The 25,056-nt window shown below is 46.6% G+C and overlaps 2 protein-coding genes across 2 annotated transcripts in view; one reads left to right on the top strand and one right to left on the bottom strand.

Moving 5' to 3' along the window:
- The window catches only part of Klk15 (kallikrein related peptidase 15), a 642,438-nt gene that overhangs the window by 171,117 nt on the left and 446,265 nt on the right, over window positions 1–25,056 (bottom strand). The window lies entirely within an intron of this gene.
- LOC110298258 (kallikrein 1-related peptidase b3-like) lies at window positions 14,398–18,433 on the top strand. The gene is made up of 5 exons (XM_021167393.1): window positions 14,398–14,443; window positions 16,388–16,547; window positions 17,374–17,660; window positions 17,757–17,893; window positions 18,267–18,433. Exons 1-5 carry the CDS (start codon window positions 14,398–14,400, stop codon window positions 18,414–18,416), a joined length of 780 nt encoding a protein of 259 aa, XP_021023052.1. The 3' UTR covers window positions 18,417–18,433.

The raw sequence follows: 25,056 nt of genomic DNA, 5'->3' as shown, positions 1-25,056 counted from the left end.
TCTCTCTCTCTCTCTCTCTCTCTCTCTGTGTGTGTGTGTGTGTGTGTGTGTTTCTCTCTTTTCACTGCCCATTGGTCCCTTAGTCAAAAACTATAAAGTAGACTGACACTATACCAGATTCTTGATTGTAGTGTTATTTCTGTCCCCACAGCATTGATCTCCCTATCCAAGACTAGCCATATTCGGGTCCTTTGCCCGGATCACCTGACAATGTCCCCTGAACCCAGTCCTGCTTAACTTTGTCCCCCAAAAGTGCACCTCCCTACATGTGCCAACTCTCCGCACCCCGATTGCCACTTTGCAGATGCTGCACCTCCTGTCCAGTCTCCTGTGGTTGGAGGATTTAAATGTGAGAAAAATTCCCAACCCTGGCATGTGGCTGTGTACCGCTACAATGAAAATATAATGTGGGGGTATCCTGTTGGACACCAACAGGGTTCTCACAGCTGCCCACTGCTATTACGAGTGAGTAAAGGTGGAGACAAGAAAGCTGGGTGACAGTCAGAGATCATGATTCTAGGACAGGATGGGGTACTGTAGGGCAAGCGGTTAGGACTGGCTGAAAGTCTATCTGTGATATCCTGGGTCTCTCTTTGCTCCTCCATCCAGCGTTGGGTTCAGAGTACTGTTTCTTTGTTTTCTATCTTATTTTCTATCTGTCTGTCTCCTGTCAGTATTCACATCAGAGTGTCTTCATGGCCATCTGTCACTGTGTGTCTCTTCTTGGGACTCTGATAATATCTGTCTGGTTCTGGGACTCATGTATTCTCTTTTATCACTACTGACTATAGGGGGGACCAGGCCCAAAGGGTCCCTGAAGACAGAACGTGCTGTCCCTGAGGATAGACTGTGAGAGAAGTCCTCACTCTCCTCAGGGCAGCTCTGCCTTTAGGACCTTCTGTCCTCTCTAGGACACACAGAGAAGGGCTGGTCAGAACTGGAGCTGGGTGAAGTAACTGAGTACAGAGAGAGCTGGATGCTGGGGAGGGAGGGGAGGGCTCAGACCTTGGTCTACAGGCCAGGCCTTACCTGCTGGGGAAGTTGAGCGCTGTCCTAGCTGCACCTGAGCAGCTCTTAGGCCTGCTGCTCCTCCCTGCCCCTTCTTCCAGGTATGTGTGTGTCTATCTGTCTTCCCATGTTCCTATCTCTGAGTATTTCTTTGTCCTCCCTCCCTCTTCCCCTGTACTTTTCCCACTCTCCTTGATTGCCTCTTCTCAATCCCTCCATGTCTTCCATGCCCTCTAGAGAGAACAATGTTTCCCTAGGAAAAAACAACCTAACAAAGATAAACCCTCTGCTCAGCACCGATTGGTCAGAGAAAGCTTCCTTCACCCTGGCTACAACAGGAGCCTCCATAGAAACCACATCCGACATCCTGAGTATGACTACAGCAATGACCTGATGCTGCTCCGCCTCAGCAAGCCTGCTGACATCATCTGTTGTGAAGCCCATTGCCCTGCCCACTGAGGAGCCCAAGCTGGGGAGCAAATGCCTTGCTTCAGGCTGGGGCAGCATTACACCTTTCAAGTGTGAGTCTGGTCCAAGCAACATAGCTGGGTAGGGATGAGGAGCAGAGAGGATTTAGCTGGCACCTGCTCACCACCCTCTTGCCTCCAAATCCACAGTCCAAAATGCAAAAGATCTCCAGTGTGTGAACCTCAAGCTCCTACCTAATGAGGACTGTGTCAAAGCCCACATAGAGAAGGTGACAGATGTCATGCTGTGTGCATGAGGTATGGATGGAGGCAAAGACACTTGCAAGGTGAGACAGCCCCTTTCTGCAGTGAGGTGAAGGGCTGAAAGAGAGAACTGAGGTTCTTGGTTCCCACTTCAACACCCTGACTGGGCAGGCTCTTTGCATCCTTCCCTATGTAAGGGATGCACCCTGAGAGGGGAGGATCCTGTAGCTGGTACTATTTCTCCTCTGTGACTTCACTTGGGGGACTGTCTAGTCAACCCCTCACCCCCACCCCAAGTCTCTGGAAGAGATGGCCTTATGGCCTTCTAAGATCTGTGTTCTCACCTATTGAACAGAGCTGCCTCGTAGAGTCCCTGTGTTCAACCCCTGGGAGTCAGTTCCAGCTTATCAAGTAGAATCCAACTGCCAGGCCCTGCCTCACTCCTGTCCCTGTCCTTCTTTCAGGGAGACTCAGGAGGCCCACTGATCTGTGATGGTGTTCTCCAAGGTATCACATCATGGGACTTTACCCCATATGGTGAACCCAATTTGCTGGGCATCTACACCAAACTTATTAAGTTTATCTCCTGGATCAAAGACACTATGGCCAAAAACCCCTGAGTGACACACAGTCTGCCTTTCTCAATAAATTCCACTATGCAACAAATGAGTTCAAGTTCTGACATTCTCTGTCCTACTGGAGTGCAGTAGCCAAACATGATTCCCTCAGCTAAGGTCAGGACTTCCAAAGTAGATCAGCAAGGGACAGGTGTACATGTACTGTTAGCTAAGGGGTTGGGACTGAGAATAATGCAGACAAAAGCTCAGACAAACTCAGGGATGCCACTTCAGTCTCCTCTGGCTAGGAAAATGCTCAGATCACAGAGCAAAAAGTTAGAAACACCAGAAAGTTCAACTCTAGCTATGCTCATCCTACACTGGAAGCAGAAGAGATGATAAACAGTCAGACACAGAGATTTTAGACAGCAAACCAAGTTTTATTGAGTGGGGGAAGCCAGGAAGGAGGCAGGGGTGTTAGGTTAATTATGCTTTTACATCCGGGGTAGGAGTCTGTCCACAGAAGGGCAGGGACTAGTCCCAAGGCTATGCTACACAGTGTCTACCTGGGGCCCTTGGAGGTGATGTCTCTGGTAGGACTGGACCAAAGGATGAAAAGTGACTTAGAACATGTCCTGTGGGGCAGAGAGTCATCCATCTTGGGTAAAGGGACACACTATTCCAGCTGCATGGGACCACAAACCAGGGTCTGCTCAGTTGGACATAGCCTCAGTTGAGAAAGTACTGGAGGACCTCCCGAGGAGGGTCCCTGGGAAGACTCAGGCAACAATGTGTAGGCCCTAGCCTGGGGAACTGGGCTTGACACCTCCGTCCCGAGGGTGCAGCCTGCTCTCAGGGGTTGTAAGGGACCTCAAGGGAGGTCTGATGGAAACTGAATCACAGCGATAGAGGTGGAGGCATCTGGCAGCAGCTACTCATCAGTGTCCTGAGAAGTTGCCATGTCCCTCTATTGGGGAGCCCTATGGTATTTTACAGAGCTGGTTACAGCTGACAGCTTCTGGGTGAACTCCCGAAATTTTTGTCCAAAATGGACTGCTCCTGCAACAGCAACCACTGGTGTCACGAGGCCCAACACAAATAGCTGAGATTCCACTCCATGAAAGGTTAACTGTAGCTCCACATCTGTACTTGGTTGAGGAAGGACAAAGTTCCTGAGGGAAGAGACCTCGTGGGTACTCTACTCAAAGCCACACCACAAGTCCCAACTCCACTCTGGATGCTGTTCCCCTCTTCTGGGCTCCACCTCTGCCCTGCCCAGACCCTGCCCTTCCATCTGAGGTCCCACTCTCACCAGCCCAAAGCATCAAGACCTGGTGCACCAGCACAGGTAGAAGGCCAGGTGGTAGGATACCTGTCGCCTAGGGCACAATCTATTGCAGGTGGTCACAAAGAGAGTCATGTTTATGTGTTGCTGCCTGAAGAGTTAGAAAATGATCCTTGGTTTAAATATTCAGAAATGATATGCATAGGAATATTTCTGTAGCTTTGTCAGAGCTGCATATTATAAATAAAAAATTGGAGGTAAAGGTTAATGTCTTAGAAGTAGTAGTCTTAGCAATAGGGCAAGATATAGTGAAAGACCCACAACATGAGGAATCCCCCATGTTCTGACTCAGGAGAGGCGACACCCCAAATCACTCAAGAGAAATGGTCTTGCTGCAAACTGCAAGAGGACTTTTAATTCAAGAGCACTCTCGGGCCCACGGTCATACACCATGCAGAGGTAGAGACCCGTCGTGCCCCGAGTAGCTGGGTAAGGGGGTATTTAAAGGAAGAAACCACAACTCAAGGAAGTGGGGAGGGCATTGTTGGAAAATACCAAAGATACCAGTTAAGAGTCACAAGGAAGTGCAAAGTCACAAGAGTCACAAAGAATACCTGGTAATTTTTTGGGTTATCTCTCAAGACAGTTTCTAAGAGCCCCTAACAATAGCACATTCTTTGAATGAACACTCTTTGAACCCAGGATGCGGGTGGGTGGAAGAATGTCGCTATCTGTTTTATGATTAGCATTCCTTGGAGCATTGAGTCACAGAGGTCACATTCCCAAGCCTGGGCCTTAATTTTGCTTTTATATTTTTTCATTCCCTATTTCTACTTGTTAGTAGTTCTAATCTTAGAACTAGACACTATCTTTTCCCTGACACACTTGATCCTTTAGGGCATGGTACTGTTGTCTTAAAACTAAAAGCCTCACTGCATTAATTCTTGTTCTAATAAAGGCAACTTGCCTATTTAACACACATGGACCTATAATTAAAAGCAGAAGCAAAATCAAAGGGGTCCCATAAAGGTAGAAACTAGGGTGGTCAAGGGTATAAGGTAAGGGCCTTTCCACTGAGTTTCAAGGTTTTCTGCATGGAGACGTCTAATGTAGAATGAATCTCTAACTTGGAAATGATGTGGGGCTTGCAGGTCTTCTTCTCTTGAGTAGGCCTTTTGGAGCTGCTTCTTTGCTTGCTGTCTCACCCACTGGAGCGCCTTGAGCCTAGAGAACAAAGGCTGGGAAAGCAGCGTGTCAGCACTATGTACAGAGGCTATTTTTACCAGTGGAGGGGGCCCCCCATAGAGTGATTTATAGGGGGTCAATCCAAACTGTCCAGGGGTGTTTCTAACCCTGAAGAGCACAAAGGGTAGGAGAGCTATCCAATCATTAGCGCCAGTCTCCNATGTCAATTTGGTAAGGGTCTCTTAATGGTTCTATTGATTCTCTCTACCTGTCCTGAGCTTTGGGGCCTGTATGCACAATGTAACTTCTAATCAATCCCCAATATCTTGGCCAGTCCCTGATTTACCTGAGCAACAAAGGCAGGTCCATTATTGGACCCAATTACCTTGGGTATCCCAAATCTCGGGAAGATTTCTTCTAGGATCTTCTTGGCCATCACATTGGCTGTCTCAGTCCTGGTTGGAAAAACTTTTACCCACCTTGAAAAGGTGTCCATTTCTAACCCTAAGTACTTGTTGCCATATCTAGCTAGCTTAATTTCTGTAAATTTTACCTCCCAGTAGGCTCTAGGCCAATCGCCCCTGAGCCTCTTCTCAGGAGTATATTCATGGAGTATCCTGCATTAGTCATAGCACAGGCCTTGCAGCTTTTGACTATTTCTTCTGCCAAATCAGAGAGTCCTGTAACATAGTAGTCAAAGGACCTAACCACACCATTTAATTTTTTGCCCCCAAGTGGGTCAAGTAAAGTAAGTTGGTAACATATTTGCATTCTTCTTCCCATGGGAGGACTAGTTTCCCTTTTTCAGTTTCTACTATTTCATACAGGGTTTCCTTTACCAGTCCTAATTTGTCCATAACTTGATAGTGCTCAGGGGTGTATCTAAAGCTGGTCTCTCTGACATCATAATAATCTTTAGGCTCCTTGACTGTCAGGATCATTGCTCCTTGGGCCACCTGTTTGGCGGTTAGATCTGCCATCTGATTTCCTTTAGCCACAGCATCTTAGGTCTTTCTCTGTAGATGTCAACAGCCCTCTTTGTCTGTATATTGCTCCATACAGTGGCAAAAGTATACCTGATGTCAGTGTAGACTTCCCTTATGCCATTCATAGAGCTTGTACCAAAGCCACAAGTTCAGCTTTCTGGGTTGAAGTCCCTTCAGGGAGGCTGCTGGCCTAGATCACTTGCTTTCTGTCCACCACTGCACTGCTGCCCCCACCTTCCGCTTACCTTTAACCAGGAAGCTACTGCAATCCGTGTATCAGCTCAAACTCCCAGGCCAAGGCTAATCTGATCCTTCAGATCATTTTGAGTACCAGTTTCTTCGGCCAGAATGTCAGTGCAATGATGAGTAGGTGAAGTCTCGGACAGTAGGGTAGTGGGAGGAGTGAAGGTCACTCATTCAGTCATCCATCGGTCAGGGTGTTGTTGAATAATGCTTTTAAGAGTGTGGGGTACCACTACAGTTATTTGCTCACCAGAGTGAGCTTATCAGCATCCTTGACAAGCAGAGTTATGGCAGCAATAGCTTTCAGGCAAGAAAACCACCTGCAGGCAACAGGGTGTAACTTCTTGGATAGGTAAGCCACTGGCCTTTTTTAAGGTCCCAAAGTCTGAGCAAGGACTCCTCTGGCGACCCCTGCTCTCTCTTGCACATAAAGAGTGAAGGGCTTGGTTGGGTTAGGCAAAGGCCAAGACTGACCGTCAGTAGGGCCTTTTAAATTTCTTCAAAGGCTTTCTGGTGATCTGGGGTCCACACAAACACCTCCCCTTCCTTGGTTAGGGGGTACAACAGGGCAGCTAAGGTTGCTAACCCAGGTATCTAGAGTCTGTAGAAGCCAGTGGTACCCAAGAATTCTCGTACTTGCATTGGTGTAGTTGGGGTGGGGATCTGAGTTACATTCTTTTTTCTGGTTTTCTTTAGCCACTGCTTCCGGTCTCGAAGGGTGTATCTCAAATAAGTAACTTCAGTCTGACACAGCTGAGCCTTTTTAGCTGAGGATCAGACTTCTGTTGCCCAGGTTTCCTGTCTAGATCCTGTCTTTTCTTTCTCTCCTACCACTTTGGCCAATATTCTAGTCAAATTTCTTTCTTGTCTACGATCCCTCCTGCTTTCTCTTTCTTCTGCCTCCCACCTCTGTCTCTCTCACACACACATACTTTCTCTGCCTCTTTCACTAGATTGCGTAATTGTCTCCCTCTTGTAATACACCTTCTAATCTCTGAAGTTTCTTTATGATATCGGGAGCCAACTGTCTTATGAAGGCCAGGGCCACTGAGGCCTTCTGGGCTTCCAAAGTAAGATCAAAGGGAGTAAATCGCCTGAAGGCTTCCATACGCCTTTCAAGGAACACTGAGGGAGTTTCAATCAGCCCCTGCATTACCTCTTACCAAATTAGTGGGCCCATCTTGAGGCACCTTGGAGACCAGAGCCTGGCGATAGATTTTTTAAACTCTCCCTACCTTCGGCCATGTTGCAGTCACAACTGGGGNGAGTCAAAAGGAATCCCATGTCGATCTCATTTTGTAGCTGTGTAGACCGCCCGTTGGCTCCCGGGCTATTTTTCTAGCCTCTAACAGAATTCTCTCGCACTCTTCAGTTGTGAAGAGCATCTGCAACAGCTGTTGATAATCATTCCAAGTAGGCTGATGAGAGAACATAAGGAACTCCACCAACCCTGTGAGGCGTTGGGGATCCTCTGAGAAAGGGGGTGGTTAGTTTTCCAGTTATAAATACCAGCAGAGGAAAATGACCAGTACTGAAGGGTTTGAAGTTTGGGTGGGTCCAGAGTCTGCCTGGACTCTGCACTCTGCTGTTCCATGTACCCGCAGCGGTCCTCCTCCCACTGCACTGAGTAGTTTAGGGTTCCCCATCATCAGGGGGTTGAGGCTGTGGATAAGGGGAAGGTTGTGGACTAGGCTACTCAGGACTAGGCCACTCAGGAGGCTTCATAGATTTTGGAAGAGTCAATGGATTTAGCTGGTGGCTCCGATTTGGGAGAAGCCTTCAATTTCTCTTGTAACACGAGAGTACAACCACAATTTTGAGAAGCAAAACCCAATTTTAACAGTGCAAACAATCCATTCTCTTTAAAAATGAACTCCAAAAACATTACTTGGTAGAATATTACCCAATTCAGGCGTATCTTTAAAGACCTGTTTCCATGAGTTCTCTCATGCTGCATGTTGTAGTTCTAAATTACTCTAACCAAGAGTTACCAATTTTAAGTCAACTTTTTGTTACCAATGGTACAAATTTTTAATCATGCCACATGTTATGAATTACTCTAAACCAGAGTTACCCATTTTAAGCTAACTTTCTGTTACCAATGGTACAAATTTTTAATCATAACCAATAACTAAAGAACCAATAATCTATAACCAAGACATGTAAAACATATTTATACCTTTAAAACTATTCAGAAACAAAATTGAAATGGCTGCATACATTTGCTTATTTAAACCAAACAAGATTCTTAATTTTTCTAGCTGTAATTTCTAGAGAGAAGCACCTTGTCGCCTGATGAATCTAATAATCACAAGCACAGAGATTTTTGTAGGAAAGACAGCCATCAGTTACCTTACCATAGGACTTGAGAAGCTGCTGGTCCCTTTAAGAGCAGCATTTACAATCAGCTCCTAGCAGGGCTTCTCCAGCCATACTAGACTCCTAACTACAGGTGCAGGGCTCCAAAGGCCAATTGATACTGTCTATCCCATAACAAAAATCAGAAAAAAACAGAAACAAAACAAAGACACAAGACACTAGTACATCTGAACACACGTGTCTGCATCAAGACTTATCAAGCCAGCCAAACGCGACCTCCGAGGGGGTAAGGTTCCATGTCCACCCCCTTCCTGATGAGGGTCAGAATCCTCGTCGACCCCCTTCTACCCAAGGAACGTCTTCCAGGGTTGCAGCCTGTAGGCCTCCTAGCATGTCTGCCGACCACAGTCCTCCAGTCCTTACGGCCCAAAAGGACAACTGCAAATACAAACTTCGCGAATTTCAGAAAACCCCATTGTGTACAAACACTGTCGTCTGCTTCCACTGGGACAACCAAAACCAGAGAAACCAAACTCAGGTGCATCCAAACTCAGGATGATCAGTATAAACTCAGATGGATCAGAATCCAAAACTCAGACTGCACCGTGCTACAGAAACATAGGACAAGACACAAACAACCCAACACAACAAGCACATATTCATATGTTCAGTTCAGAAAACAGACACTCAAAACAGCTGGTGTCAGCTGGCACGCACACAAGAGGGGATCCCCATACGTCCAAGTCGGTTCTCGGGTGTGAGGGGCGGTAGTGATTCCCAGCCAATGCACCAAATTAAAGACCTACAACGTGAGGACTCCCCCACGTTCTGACTCAGGAGAGGCGACACCCTAAATCACTCAAGAGAAATGGTCTTGCTGCAAACAGCAAGAGTACATTTAATTCAAGAGCACTCTCGGGCCCACAGTCATACAACACGCAGGGGGTAGAGGACCATGGCGCCCCGAGTAGCTGGGTAAGGGGGTATTTAAAAGAAGAAACCACAACTCAAGGAAGTGGGGAAGGCGTTGTTGGAAAATACCAAAGATACCAGTTAAGAGTCACAAGGAAGTGCAAAGTCACAAGAGTCACAAGGAATACCTAGTAATTGTTTGGGTTATCTCTCAAGACAGTTTCTAAGAGCCCCTAACAATAGCACATTCTTTGAATGAACACTCTTTGAACCCAAGAAGCAGGTGGGTGGAGGAATGTCGCTATCTGTTTTATGATAAGCATAGCTTGGAACATTGAGTCACAGAGGTCACATTCCCAAGCCTGGGCCTAAAGGCCTAGAATTTTGCTTTTATATTTTTTCAGTAGCAAATATTAAGGTGAGAAATGCAGAAAATTCAGATATTAGCAGAAGTCACTTAGACACTTGGAACATTGATGAATTGGCCAGATTTTAAAAATTAACCAAATGCATTGAATCCCCTGGATTGGGTTCCATATATAATCCTACTTGCTATTATTATTGGCATTATTTTATTAGTAAGCACTGTGTTTCCACTCATCTTTAGAGTACTTCTGAGATCTGCAGCTACAATGAAGCAGGACATTCTGGAACTTCGGCTGAAAAATAAAACGAAAGGGGGAGAATGCTCTGCCCACTAAAGTGAAGTCTGCTTGACAAGTCAAGAGGCCTGGAAGCACTCACGAGGCAAAAAGTTTCAAGGAAACTCAGCCTCCTGGAACCTTGGCATTCATTCCCATAGCTAGGATGCTCCAGATTTGTCCCTGCAATGTTATGGAGGCTCTTGCTTGCTTTCTTACAGTATTTTAGTGGATAAGAGTTAGAAATCTCAGAGCAAGTTTAGCGAAGTATACTTAGAATCTTCAGTTCAGCCAGGTATGGCAGGCTACATTGCATATTAGAAGCAAGTTGGTGAATTCTTCTGATAAATGGAGATTCCCTACAGATACTTAAAAGAACAGCCAAGTTATACTCATATGCAAGAATTTACCAAGGCCTAGGATATAGGGAGGTTGTGATATTGCATTATTCATGAGAAGATCTGCTAGAACAGAACCCCCTAGTGCTAGCTTTCACAAGGCTAAAAGGAGTAACACAAATTGTGACAAGGGTGTGAAATTCTTACCTGTTATTAGCTGACCCCAGGCAGGGCTGTTTTATCTTTACTGTAAATATTACCTGGTACCTGTAAGTCCTTTTGAAGTCATTCCTCTGTTTGGTGTCAGATAGCTTCAATGTACTTTGCCTGCTGTGACATCCTACCCCTTTCTTTTCTGTATTATATAAGACTGATGTTCACTTTGTGACATTACATTCAGATACAACACACTCTCTCCTGTCTGTGTCTGTCTGTCAATGCTCCCTGACTCTATGTCAATCTGTCTGAGACCTTAATTCACACAGATTGAGTAAGGCCCATTGAGCCCCAGTCTGTGGCACCAACTCCAATCTGGATGCTGTCCCCCTCTTCTGGGCTCCACTTCTGCCCTGCCCAGACCCTGCCCTTCCATCAGAAGCCCTACTCTCACCAGCCCAAAGCATCAAGTCCTGGTGCCCCAGCACAGGTAGAAGGACACCTGGTATGATACCTGTCGCCTAGGGCACAATCTATTGCAGTTGACCAGAAAGAGAGTCAGGCTGAGGAGAATCAGGAGCCCTGCACTAGGATGGTGGAAAAGGAGAACAGAAAGCTAGACAGGGAACACCACCAACACCACCCCAAAATGAGAGAGACAGAGACAAACTCCCTGACTTGCCACAAATAGACACACGTTTTTATACACATACATACAAACACACACAGACACTCACAAACACACACACACACACACACACACACACACAGGACAAATAGATACATAGTCAAAGGGGAAAAGAAACTGGGAGACATGGCCATCAGTCACTATACTGGACATAAGCTTTAAATCCCAGCTACTTATGATGTTGAGGCAAGAGAATGCCATATTCAAGCCAGCATGGACTACAGAGTGAGTCCACAGCCAGCCTGAGCTACAGAGTAAGCCCAAGAAAGACACAGAGACACCCCTCTTCCTAGGAGCAGCAGAACTAGAAATCTAGCCACACCTCTAGGTAGGAGGAGGCTCTGGGTTTGGTTGGAGGGTCACAGTCACCCCCCGCCCCATCCTTGCCAACACTTACCAATGCCAATGCTGAGGAAACTGAAGATGAAGTCTATATTATTCAGGCTGCAACAGACTAGTGGAAAGGAGAGGAACATGGTGGGCAGGAGGATGGGGTCTGGAGCCAGGGCCAGAAATATGTAGCTCTTGTTTATGTGAATGTAAACTGGGAAGGGAAGTTAGAGAGATAACTAGTCATTCCCACTTCTCTCTCTCTCTCTCTCTCTCTCTCTCTCTCTCTCTCTCTCTCTCTCTCTCTCTCTCTCTCTCGTTCTCTCTCTCCTTCCTCTCACACCATGAGGAGCCCAACCTAGCTACTCCAGAAGCTGGTGAGGAGTGCCTTTTCATGACCTGCCTGAGCAGTTTGGAGACACATACATCTTATCTGTCTCCAAATACAAGGTAAAGGCATTCCAAGGGTCCTGATGTTGTGTCTTAGTTGGAAGAATGCTTGCCTAGCTGTGAGCATCCTGCATTTCATCCTCAGCACTGTCCTGAGCTGAGTCTGCAGCACATGCCTGTGATTCCTACACTTGGGAGGAGGATCAGAAAATCATGGTTATCCACATTTACACATTGAACTAGAGACCAGCCTGGGCTACATGAGACCCTGTCTCAAACAAGGCAGAGGAATGGAATGTAGCTGTCTAGAATCCATTCCACCATGAAGGGCAGGGCATAGTTCAGAGGAAGAGCATCTGCCTAGAATCCTCCAATGAGGTCCTTCTAGGTGTATGGCTCAGTGGTAGAGACCCTGTGGCCTGTGTGTATAAGGCTCTGGGTTCTGCTTTCAGCAACTCCAACCACCAATCCCCAAAAAGTAAAAGAAAAAAGAAAAAACATCATATCCATTCAAATTACAAAAATCACTACCTAGAAATTCTAAAAAGTCTCTATTGCCACTCATAGAGTTACCCACAAACAATGATGCACCCACTGAGAGCACTAACCTGCTCCTCAGAAAGACTCCTGTGAGAATGCCAGTGTCCCACCCTCGCAGTCACCTCTAGCACCCAATGGAAGGACCTCCCAGTCTATGTATACACTGATGAACAAATTGGCCAACATTGGCACACATATGCCTCCTGCAATCAATCCAGAGGCAGAGGAAGCCAGTGTATGAATCATGCACATAGATAAGCCAAACATCCAGCACACTGAACACCAACTAAGTTGACAGGAGGATGGAGATGAGGACCAAGCTAGAAAGGACAAACTATTGTTCCTCCTCCCATGAATAAAGCAGGTCAGCTGGGTAAAGAGAATGCTATGGAGACCTGAATCTTTTCTCCACTCACTCTCAATGCATATAAACCTGTATTATCTTACTTGTTTCCATTTGCCCCTCTCATCTACAACTAGTTCTCTGTGGAATCTGTTTGCAGCTCATCTCCAGCACCACTTCAGTTCTTTCCATTCTCATGCACTGGCCTCTTCTAATGCAGTACACCTATCTCAAACTCCAGCATGATTATGTATGCTTGAAGATATACATAAAAGTTTGAGTGCATGAATGAACTCACAAATGGTTAAATGCATACTTTCTCTTCCTTTAAAGCAAAGAACAGTGGAGTTTTCAGAAGAACTTGGGCACAGAGGTCAAGGACACACAGGAGAACTTGGTGGCCAGTTGATCATTATCTCCTCGGTTGCCTGGATTACAGCTAGCTTGGGCATCTGGGAGCTTACAGGGCACACATGAATACACCCATATCAAATGTGCTAACTGTCATGAGAGCTGAAATAGTCTAGATGCTCAACGAGAGGGGATGGGTCTGAAACCTGCAACAGTAAGTAGGTGTCAAAGGCTGGGTATTTCCCCTTCTCTGTACCAGAACCCATGCTGAATTCTTAATGTTTTAACATTTGAGACAAAGTCTCCCTGTGTAGTTTCACTGGCCTGAGTACACTATGTGCAGCAGTCTAACCTGGACCTCACCAAGATCCACCAGCCCCTAACACCTAAGTTTTGGGATCAAAGGTGTGCACCAAAATATGCAGCTGCCAAGCTGAACCCTAAATGAGGCTCCTGGTGGGAAGGGAATTTTCTGGTTGCTGTTTCTTGAGAAAGGGTCTCAGATAAGCCCAGAGTGGGCTAACCTCAAAATGTAGCTCAGGATCTAGGAATTGAGGAAGAAAAAGATCATTGTGACCCCAACACTGTTCAGGGTGGGTGACACTCCCTTGGAACAATGTGAGTGTTCATAGTTTTGAATAAAAGAGTGATCAGGCCATGGTAATGTGAACCATAACTTCTATTTATTTTATATTATTGGTTTGATTTGAGACAGCACTATATATTACTCTGGCTGTCTTGAAAGACACTATGTTGACAAGTTGGTCTACCTAACAGAATACTAGAGCCTAAAATCCAACACATCCACCTGACTCTAGCTTCAATGTGCTGGTATTGAAGGTGTGTACTGCTATACCCATCTCCTAAACTTCTAATAAGAACAATAAAATCAGTGATCCCAAGTTCCAAGTCCAAAACGGCAAGAATTCTGGCATTCTCAAAAAAAAAAAAATGATTTGTATCTACAGAGAACTTTCTGCCATCTTGGCTATCACTGCTGCAAAGATTTTGTTCTAACTCCTACTTCCTGGGGATAATCTTGGTCTTGACATAGAGGACATTCCTTAGAAGTGTGGGTTAGACATCACTTGCTCCACTACCCTCGGTTCACACTAATTCACCATCTCCCATGACCTTCCCATCTGGCAATGGTCCCCGGAACTCAAACAACTCCAGGAACAAAAAGCACTGCCCCATCCAATCTCATCCCTGAGAAGGTATCCAAGGTGACCTAGGGCCTACAGTACAGTGGGTGGAACGAGGCCCTTCTCTCCCACAATCAGGAGGGTTCACGCAGGAAATACAACTATGTCAGCAAGGACAGAGCTTTGGTCAGCATCTGGGTGCCAACAGGACAGGGGAGGGGCTGTGGGGAGAATGAGGGTTTTAAAGTCTCGCTGAGGAGCCTCAACAGCTCCAAGCTCACTGCCTGCAGCTCCTGGACAACTGTTACCATGAGGTTCCTGATCCTGTTCCTAGCCCTGTCCCTAGGAGGGATTGGTGAGATAAGGGAATGGGAGGGGTCACAGCCCTAACTCCCCTGCTGCCTTTGGCCCTGGTCATCCCTTTCCCCTCTACCCTCACCCCAGCTATATCATGAGCACCACCTGCTCCTCCTTCTCTACCCTGCACTCTGCCAAGTCCCTCACATTCCTTGCTCACAGGATATGCCCCTGTCCACTCCAACTTTCCAGACCTTTCTTCTCTTCCTCGGACACCTGACCATCTCTGTCCTTCTCCAGTCTTTTTAAGGAACTGAACCTCTTAACAAAGTTAGGTCCTCAGATGTTCCTCGAGTTCATTGTTTTTACTAGAGCCTCATAGCCCAACCCCTGAGTCAAGGGTTTGCTTAATTCCCACAGTAGCTCTTAGGCTGTCCAGCAGCTGGTAGCCTTCAGCTCTGTTCTCCACATCCTGAAAAAAAATGACCCCCATCTTCCCAAGTTGCTCAGTTTCTACCAAAACTTTCACTTCTCAAATGGGATTGTGACATAAGATGGTTCCCCCTCTTTCTGGTGTGGGGAAAATGTCCATATCCCTTTTCACTGGCGTTTTGGTTTAGTCTGGGTTTTGTAAGAGGAGTCAGGTGGCAGAAGCCAGGTGTGGATATCAAGTATTGTCATCAATCACTCACCACCTCAGGCTGTGTCTCTTACTGTTTGGAAACTTCTTGTTTAGGCTAAGATGACTGTCCAGCAAGACTCAGGGGAATCCTCCTGTTTCCACCCACCCAGCTCTGGGGTTACAGGAGCACAGCATCACACCTGACTTTCTCCCTGTGCTCTGGATGGTTCAGGTCAGGTCCTAATATTAACACGGCCAATTTTTTACCAAACAAGCCATCTCCTACCCTGCTCTTAGGAATAAGTTCTGATTTAGTGTCTCATGATGCAGCCCAGGCTTGTCTTCATCCATGGCAATCCCTCTGCCTCAGCCTGCTGTGTACTGGGGTTAGGGAAACGTGCAGCTATGCATGGGTTGCCAAGATTTCCTGTTTCCAAATCCTGTGCCTTGGCTGCACTTTCCCCTCATGCATCACTCCCTGGGCCACAGGCTCCTATCCTGTCTTGCTGGAGTCCCACAGCATCTCTAGTTCCCACTCTGAGCAGGACACCCCAAAGACACCAATGCCTAACCCTTATACCTCACATCAGCTGTGTCCTCCTTTCTGCCTCACAGTGGCCTGACTTGCTCTATGTTTCCTTTCCTGTCCAGAGGCTGCCTCCAAGAGATCCCTGAGCCTCTCTAATACCCTGATCATATGCCCTCCTCCACTGGAAGAAGATCCTTTCACATAGAGACCCTAGAATTTCCTTCTTTTAATACTTGTCTCATCTCAAACTCCTTTCTTAGGGAGCTCCACCCCTCTTAAATGTCATCTTCACCGCAGACCTTAACAGGAGCCATGCCCTAGCCTTGACCCTGCTCCTTTTGCCTGGAAATTCCTCAATCTCTCCATCCCAGCTGCCACTTCATGCCCAATCCAAGAAACCCCAAATCAACCCCAAGCTACCTTTTTTTTTGATTCATTTATTCATTCAAATCTAGTTTTCTGACACCTCATCTTCCAGAATTCCCAAAACCCAGCCAAGAGGGTGACTTCTTCTCAAGAGTTGGAGACTTCAAATTCCAATACAGAGGATTCTCACTGGACTAAAAGTGAACTGGTGTTCTCTCTCTCTCTCTCTCTCTCTCTCTCTCTCTCTCTCTCTCTCTCTCTCGTTATGCTCCATAGTCCAAAACTATAAACTGGACTGACACTATACCCAATTTCTGATTCTAGAGTTATTTCTGTCCCCACAGCAAAGATCACCATATCCAAGTCCAGCCATATATGGGTCCTTTGCCTGGATCCCCTGGCCATTTCTCCTGATTACTGTGTGCCCCAAGAGTACACCTCTCTATCTGTGCCTAACCTCCCATCCCCCACTGCCCCTGTTGCAGATGCTGCACCTCCTGTCCAGTCTCGTGTGGTTGGAGGATTTAACTGTGAGAAGAATTCCCAACCCTGGCATGTGGCTGTGTACAGCTACAACAACTATTCATGTGGAGGTGTTCTGTTGGACCCCAACTGGGTTATCACAGCTGCCCACTGCTATAACGAGTGAGTAAGGGTGGAGACAGGAAAGGAGGGTGGCAGCCAGAGAACATGACTCCAGGATAGGCTGGGGTACTGAAGGCAGAGGGGTGGGACTAGCTGAAAGTCTATCCATGACCTCCTGGGTCTCTCTTTGCTTCTTCAACCAGGTTTGTGTACAGAGCCCTGTTACTATCTTTTCTTCTGTCTTATTGTCTGTCTCTCTCCTGTCTGTATTCACATGAGTGTCTCTTTGGACATCTGAAACTGTGTGTCTCCCGCTTGGGACTCTGCAAAGCCCTGTCTGGTTCTGGGTCTAATATGTTCTCATTTATCACTATTAATCATAGTGGGGACCAGGCCTAAAGGGCCGATGAGAGTAGAACGTGCTGTCCCTGAGGATAGGTTGTAAGAGAAGTTCTTACACTCCTCAGACCAGATCAGCCTTTAGTCCATTCTGAGGACAAACAGAGAACTGCTGGTCAGAACTGGAGCTGAGTGAGGTAACTGAGTACAGAGAGAGCTGGATGCTGGGGAGGGAGCAGAGAGCTCAGACCTTGGGCTGCAGTCCAGGCCTTACCTGCTGGGGAAGATCATTCCTGTCCTAGCTTCAGCTGTACAGCACTCAGGCCTGACACTTCTCTCTGCCCCCTTCTTCCATGTATGTGTGTGTATGTGTGTGTGTGTGTGTCTGTCTGTCTGTCTTTCTGACTGTGTGACTGACTCTCTTCCCGTGTTTCTGTCTCTGAGTCTTTCTTCTTCCTCCCTCCCTTTTCCACCTCTTCCCCTGTACCTTGCTCACTCTCTTTGTTTACCTCATCTCAATCCCTCCATCTCTTTCCATGCACTCTAGCAATTATGAGATTTGGCTGGGCAAAAACAACTTACGCCAGGATGAACCCTCTGCTCAGCAGCGCCTTGTCAGTAAAAGCTTCCCTCACCCTGGCTACAACATGAGCAACCCTAAGAACCACATACAACATCCTGAGTATGACTACAGCAATGACCTAATGCTGCTCCGCCTCAGCAAGCCTGCTGACATCACAGATGTTGTGAAGCCCATCGCCCTTCCCACTGAGGAGCCCAAACTGGGGAGCACATGCCTTACCTCAGGCTGGGGCAGCATTACACCTAACAAATGTGAGTCTGGTCCAAGCAACAGACAAGGGTGGGGGTAAGGGACAGAGAGGACTGAGCTGACCCTTGCTCAACAACCTCTTGCCTCCTGATTCACAGTCAAATATCCAGATGATCTCCAATGTGTGAACCTCAAGCTCCTGCCTAATAAGGACTGTGACAAAACGCGTGAAATGAAGGTGACAGATGTCATGCTGTGTGCAGGAGATATGGATGGAGGCAAAGACACTTGCAAGGTGAGACAGCCCCTTTCTGCAGTGAGGTGAAGGGCTGAAAGAGAGAACTGAGGTTCTTGGTTCCCACTTCAACACCCTGACTAGGCAGGCTCTTTGCATCCTTCCCTAAGGAAGGGATGCACCTTGGGAGGGGAGGATCCTGTAGCTGGTACTCTTTCTTCTCTGTGACTTGTCTTAGGGGACTGTCCAGTCCACCACTCACCACAACCACATGTCCCTGGAAGAGATGGCCACCTAAGAGCTATTCTTTCACCTATTGAACAGAGCTGCCTCTTAGAGTCCCTGTATTCCTCCACTGGGAGTCAGCTCCAGGTTGTCTAGTAGAATCCAACTACCAGGTCCTGTCTTACTGCTGTCCCTGTCCTTCTTTCAGGGTGACTCAGGAGGCCCACTGATCTGTGATGGTGTTCTCCAAGGTATCAAATCATGGGGTTATTTTCCATGTGGCATATTACCAAGCATCTACAACAAACTTGTTAAATTCAACACCTGGATAAGAGACACTATGGCAAAAAACACCTGAGGGTCACATTGTCCCCTTTTCTCAATAAAGCCTAAGATGCATCAAATAAGTTCAAGTCCTTACATTCTGCTGTGCAGTACCCAGTCATGGTTCACTCAGCTAAGATCAAGACTTCCAAAGTAGATCAGCAAGGGACAGGTGTATATGTACTGTTGGCTAAGGGGATAGGGTTGAGACAAATGAAGACAAAAGGCTCAGACCAAGTCAGGGATGCCACATGAGTCTCCTATGGCATGAAAAATGTTCAGATCAGACAGGTAAAGGTTAGAGACATCATAAAGGTCTACTCTAGCTATGCTCAAGCCTACACTGGAAGCAGAAGTGATGATAAACAGTCAGACACAAGGAATTTAGACAACAGATCAAGTTGTATTGAGTTGGGAAAGCCAGGAAGGTGGCAGGGGTGTTAGATTAATTAAGCTTTGACTTCCTGGGTAGGAGTCTGTCCACAGAAGGGCAGGGACTAGTCCCAAGGCTATGCTACACAGTTTCCACCTGGGTCCCTGGAGAGGATGTCTCTGGTAGGGCTGAACCAAAGGATGAAGAGTGACTTAGAACCATGTCCTGTGGGGCAGAGAGTCACCCATCTTGGGTAAAGGGACACACTGTTCCAGCTGCATGGGACCACAAACCAGGGTCTGCTCAGTGGGACATAGCCTCAGTTGAGAGTACTGGAGGTCTTCCTGAGGAAGATCCCAGGGAGGACTCAGGCAGCAAGGAGTAAGCCCTAGCCTGGGGAACTGAGCTTGCCACCTGTGTCCAGAGGGTGCAACCTGCTCTCAGGGGTAGTAAGGGACCTCAAGGGAGGTCTGATGGAAACTGAATCACAGGGATAGAGGTGGAGGCATCTGGCTGCAGGCTTCATCAGTGTCCTGAGAAGTTGTCGTGCCCCTATATTGAGGAGCTCTATGGTATTTTACAGAGCTGGTTACAGCTGACAGCCTCTGGGTGAACTCCCAAAATTTTTGCCCCAAATGGATGGCTCCTGCAACAGCAACCACTGGTGTCATGAGGCCCAACACAAATAGCTGAGCCTCCACTCCATGGAAGGCAAACTGTAGCTCCACATCTGCACTTGGTTGAGGAAGGACAAATTTCCTGAGGGAAGAGTCCTCATGGGTTACTCTACTTAAAGCCACACCCCAAGTCCCAACTCCACTCTGGATGCTTTCCACTTCTTCTGGGCTCCACTTCTGCCCTGCTCAGATCCTGATATTCCATCTGAGGCCCCGCCCTCACGGGCCCACAGCATTAAGACCTGGTGCACCAGCACATGTAGAAGGCCAGGGGATAGGATACCTGTTGCCGAGGGAACAGCCTATTCCAGTTGACCACAAAGAGAGTCAGGCTTAGGAGAATCAGGAGCCCTGCATTGTCTGGGTCAAGAGGAGTACAGAAGGCTAGACAGGGAACACCACCACCCCAAAGGAGAGAGACAGAGACAAACTCCCTGACCTGTCAAAAGTAAACACACACACACACAACAACAACAACAACAACAACAACAACAACAACAACAACAAATGGATACATACTCAGAGGAAAAAGGAAACTGGGGGACAAGGCTATCAATCATAATACTGGGCATAAGCTTTTAATCCCAGCTACATATGAAGCTGAGACAAGAGAATGGCATATTCAAAGCCAGCATGGACTACAGGGTGAGTCCACAGTCAGCTTGAGCCTCAGAGAAAGCCCAAGAAAGACAGAGACACCCCTCTTTCTAGGAGCAGCAGAGCTGGAAATCTAGCCACACCTTTGAGTAGGTGGAGGTTCTGGGGTTGGGAGGAGAATCCCCAGTCACCCCTGTCCTTTCCAGCACTTACTGATACCAATAATGAGGAAACTGAAGATGAAGTCTATCATATTCAGGCAGAGACAGACTGGTGAAAAAAAGAGAAACCTGGTGGGCAGGAGGATGAGGCATAGTGCCAGGGCCAGAAATATGAAGCCTTTGTTCATGTGAATGAAAACTGGGAAGGAGAGTCAATGATATAACTGCAGTTACCCCAAAATATCCCTCCCTCCCTCCCTCCTTTGCTATCACTCCCTTGCTCTCTCTCTATGTCTCTCTCTTCTTTCACTCACACCATGAGGAGACCAACCTAAGTACTGAGGCAGCTGGAGAGGAATGCCTTTTCAAAGATGTGCCTGAGCAGTTTAGAGACACATGGATCTTATCTCAAAATCCAAGGTACAGGCAGTCAAGGCATCCTGGTGTTGGCTCTTAGTTGGTAGAATGCTTGCCTAGCAGGTGAGCAGTCCTGCATTTCACTCTGAGCACTGTGTTGAACAGAGTTTGATTGAGTCTGGTAGCCTGTGCCTGGGATCCCTGCCCTTGGGAGGATGATCAGGAAAACAAGGTTGTCCACAATGTGTCTACACATTGAGCTGGAGGCCAGCCTAGGCTGCATAGACCCTATCTCAAACAAGGCAGAGGAAGGGAATGGACATCAGCCCTAGTCTAGAATACATCCCACAATGAGGGGCAGGGCATGGTTCAGAGTCCTATAATCCTCCAATGAGGTTCTTCTAGGGATGTGGCTGAGTTGTAAAGCCCCTGTGGAGTGTGTGTAAGGCTCTGGATTCTGCCTTCAGCAACCCCCTTCCCAATCTCCCCAAAAAAGTAAAAGAGAAAAACATCACATCCACTCACATGACCAAATCTCTACCTATGAATTGTAAAATAACTCTCCTGCCCCTCATAGAGTTAACCACCAACAATGATGCCCCCACTGTGAGCCCTAACCTACTCCCCCTGAGAGACAAATGGGGGCATGCCAATGGCCCACCCTCAGAGTCACCTCTAGCACCCAATAGAAGGACCCACCAGTGATGTATAAGCTGACCAGTGAATTGGCCCACAAAGGCATAATTATGCCTCCTGCAGTCAATGCAGAGACAGATGAAGCCAGTGTAAAGACTGACCAATTTGGCCATCTGCCCATCTACTACACTGAACAGAAACAAAGGTTGCAGGATGATGGAGATGAGGGCCCAGCCACGTAGAACCAACTTTCCTTCTCCCAGGAACAGAGCAGGTCAGCTGTGGATGGAGAAAGCTATGGGATCCTGGACCTTTTCTCCACTCTCTCTTGAAGCATACAAACCTTTGTCCTCATCCTACTTTCCATTTACACCTCTCATGAACAACCAGTTTCCTGTTGTTGTGTCTGACCAGCGGCTCACATGTCTGGGTTCTAGTCTGGATAGGCATCTTGGAAACCTGGAAGAAAAGAGGGGGGCTAGGCAGCGTGAGAGAGAGATGAAACCAAGACAGTCTGATCAAGGTTCAATTTTACTATTTCTGACACTCAGTTATGAAGCAAGGGAAGGGGCCCTTTACCGCCAAATCATCTTGGAGTAAAGTTGCAGGTGAACACGTGATAGCTCCAAAACAGCTAGTTGGCAGGCAGTGGCAGTGGGAGTGGCAGGATGAAAGGGCAGCAAGCTCTGCCCCATGCTCTGTAACACTGAAACCTGAGCAAACAAGTTTCAGGCTGGGGAGGGGAGGTTACCTCTCCTCCCTGTTGTTAATATAAAAAAGAAAAGACTGGGCTGAGGCATAGAATTTATTCATGCCCTACAGTTCTGCCTGAATTTTAGGGCCTAATGAAGGAACTTTTCTCAGTGGAATTTCCTAACTTTTCTTATGGTAAACTGTATCTGGATAAGACTGTCCTTTCTGTCCTAGTAAACAACTAGCAGACTAGCCCTGAGCTGTTGGCTTCAACTTTTATAATGCTAATTAGTACTAAATAGGTAACTTCCTTGTAGAAATTTTTATCTGAAAACCAAGTAGTCAGTTATACGGAGTTGGAACCCTGGCAAAGCCTGACTGTACAAATTGAAAGGCACTTTATTATGAATAACACTGAAGGAGAGTATGTGGATATTCCTCCGCATTCTTGGATGACAGGCAGGGAACAGGGAGGAGGGGGTGATGACCAGCTCTGTAGTACAAGGCCAATTGGCTTTTTAGGGTGGGAGGCTGTGAAGGGCTTACCCTTCTAGAGGTATGGTCTCCAACCTCTGTCCACCCCTATTAATTAAGTTTAATAAGGCCACCCTTAACTGAGGTGATCAAATGATTTTCTCATCCTTAGATGAGTGGGCTTTAACCATGGCTTGGGGAAAAATTGAGCCAATTCCTCCTGTGGGTGCTGTCATGACCCACAATTGTGGCTCTTGGTATCTTTTGGGGAGGGAGGCAGAGCCTTAGAAAGATATTTTGGGTTGTAACTGGAACTAGATACCAACCTCCATCCAAACCAGGTGTATCTCACAGGGAACCCAGAAATGGTCAAGCTGGACCTTCCCCTGCAGTAATTCTCTGCACCAAGCAATACCCAAACTGTATTCATATGATCACGAATCAGTATGCACAATTCTGAGTACTGTGCAGCTCCTAAAGGAGAATTGTCAACCTCAGATTTAGCAAGGCCTCGACCAGAATTACATCACTAGTAACACCACAATTTGTGGCTCTTAGGCTATATTAGGAGCTGGAGGTCACCCTCCTCATCTCTGTTATTCCCACAGCCTGAGGAACTAAGGGGACCTTGCAATAACAACAAGGGTAGAAAACCAGAGACCAGCTGAGGGACTAAGCTCGTCTATCAGAATAAAAACCAATCTCTTCTAATATTTGAAATTTCTGCCTTTCTAGCCCTGATAGTAAATCTAAATCTCAAATCAGACCTAAAGCCACAATACGTGCTGGAATGTCTTTAGAATGAAAATAGCAGTTGCCACATGTACGCTCTTGCGGGGAGGGATGCACATCCACTGCAGTTCGACTGAAGGTGTAGATTGACCTGCTTGAAAGACAAAAATCTTAGACAGTGAAGAGTAACATCACAAAGCTTCTTTTGGGGAAGTCCAGCTACTTATTCAGTTTCAAATTAGTAAGGCTCAAGCTCAGTCTCTGGGCTGGTTTTAGAATTAGTAAAAAGGCCAGAGATTCTCTGGAAGTGGGGGGGTGTGCTCTGACTTAACTTTGCTAGGTAATTAAGAATATAGTTATCTACAACAGGAATCTCTAATATTGGACTAAATATTAGACCAGTCTAAGATTGAGTTATAATGACTGGTCACAATGAAGAAAAGAGAAAAATCATTATGACTCTATTAAAGGACTAATCTTATTAAGTCAGAATATACAGTCTTTGATGTTCGTTTGCCATAAAGTTAAAAGGCTTGAAGCTAGTCTAAACTGGAAAAATGGCAAGCAAGGATGGATCTAAAACATGAAACTAATTTAGTGTCCTAGTCACTTCAATCAGGGCACTGAGTCAACTTACCTGCCAGCTTGTCACATGAATTAACCATCATGCTTCTGCAGTGTTCTGTGGAGAGAACCTGTTTTTCCCTTCCCTAATAAGGTAGCTGTTTAGGATCAATCTATAAGCCAATAAGTAGATCCTTTTAAGATACTATAAAGCATTTATTAATTTTTTGACGTTTAAATTTCAAGATTTGAAAATAAAGGTATGATTTAAATAGCGTGCATGGGAATGCACTAAATAGTATGTACGGGGATACAATTTCCCCCTTCTTTGTCTTTTAAGAAGTTAAAGTTTTAAAGTTTTACAATATCTAATCTTTCGACTTAATAACTTGTTGACAAAACATTATAAATACTTGACTGAAAAGGGGGCAGTGACTAATTGTACTTTTAATCGTTTCTCTTAAGGAGCGGTTGTAACTAGAAAGCTTGAAAAGTTATTAAGAGTCACATGTGCATAATTTATTTATTAACTAGAAATAAGAGCATTTATTTGTAGCAAATTATTAAGTATAAATCCTCAAGAATTAACACTATTATGTGGAAACAAGTAGTAACTGAGGACACTAAAAGGAAAGAATTATACATGCACAATTTTTAAGAATATTAAAATAGATCGCGCGAGGGACGCCGCCACCTCCTCCACCAAAGCGATGGTTATGGAGAAGCCTAGTCCCCTGCTGGTCGGGCGGGAGTTTGTGCAACAGTACTACACCCTGCTGAACCAGGCCCCGGACATGCTGCACAGATTTTATGGAAAGTACTCTTCCTATGCCACGGGGGCCTGGATTCCAACGGGAAGCCAGCAGATGCAGTCTACGGGCAGAAGGAAATCCACAGGAAAGTGATGTCACAAAACTTCACCAACTGCCACACCAAGATCCGCCACGTGGATGCTCACGCAACTCTGAATGACGGGGTGATGGTCCAAGTGATGGGGCTACTGTCCAACAGCAACCAGGCTCTGCGGAGGTTCATGCAGACCTTTGTCCTTGCTCCTGAGGGCTCTGTTGCCAACAAATTCTATGTTCATAACAACATCTTCAGATACCAAGACGAGGTCTTCGGTGGCTTTGTCACAGAGCCTCAAGAGGAATCTGAGGAAGAGGTAGAAGAACCTGAAGAAAGACAGCAGACACCAGAGGTGGTGCCTGATGATTCTGGAACTTTCTATGGTCAGACTGTCAGCAATGACTTGGAGGAGCATTTAGAGGAGCCTGTAGTGGAGCCAGAACCGGAGCCAGAGCCGGAGCCAGAGCCGGAACCTGTGTCTGACATTCAAGAGGACAAGCCTGAGGCTGCATTGGAAGAAGCTGCTCCCGACGATGTGCAGAAGAGCACTTCCCCGGCCCC

Source organism: Mus caroli, chromosome 7 (genome assembly GCF_900094665.2).
Source record: "Mus caroli chromosome 7, CAROLI_EIJ_v1.1, whole genome shotgun sequence".
In the NCBI taxonomy this organism is placed as follows: Eukaryota; Metazoa; Chordata; class Mammalia; order Rodentia; family Muridae; genus Mus; species Mus caroli.
The sequence above is the reverse complement of the archived record's forward strand: the minus strand, read 5'-3'. Positions and strand labels throughout refer to the sequence as shown.

Bases quoted from the DNA above. Each gene is read 5' to 3' on its own strand.
- LOC110298258 (XM_021167393.1), top strand. From the start codon at position 14,398: ATGAGGTTCCTGATCCTGTTCCTAGCCCTGTCCCTAGGAGGGATTG. The intron at 16,548-17,373 runs GTGAGTAAGGGT...CATGCACTCTAG, and splicing joins GCTGCCCACTGCTATAACGA to CAATTATGAGATTTGGCTGG. The intron at 17,894-18,266 runs GTGAGACAGCCC...TCCTTCTTTCAG, and splicing joins GAGGCAAAGACACTTGCAAG to GGTGACTCAGGAGGCCCACT.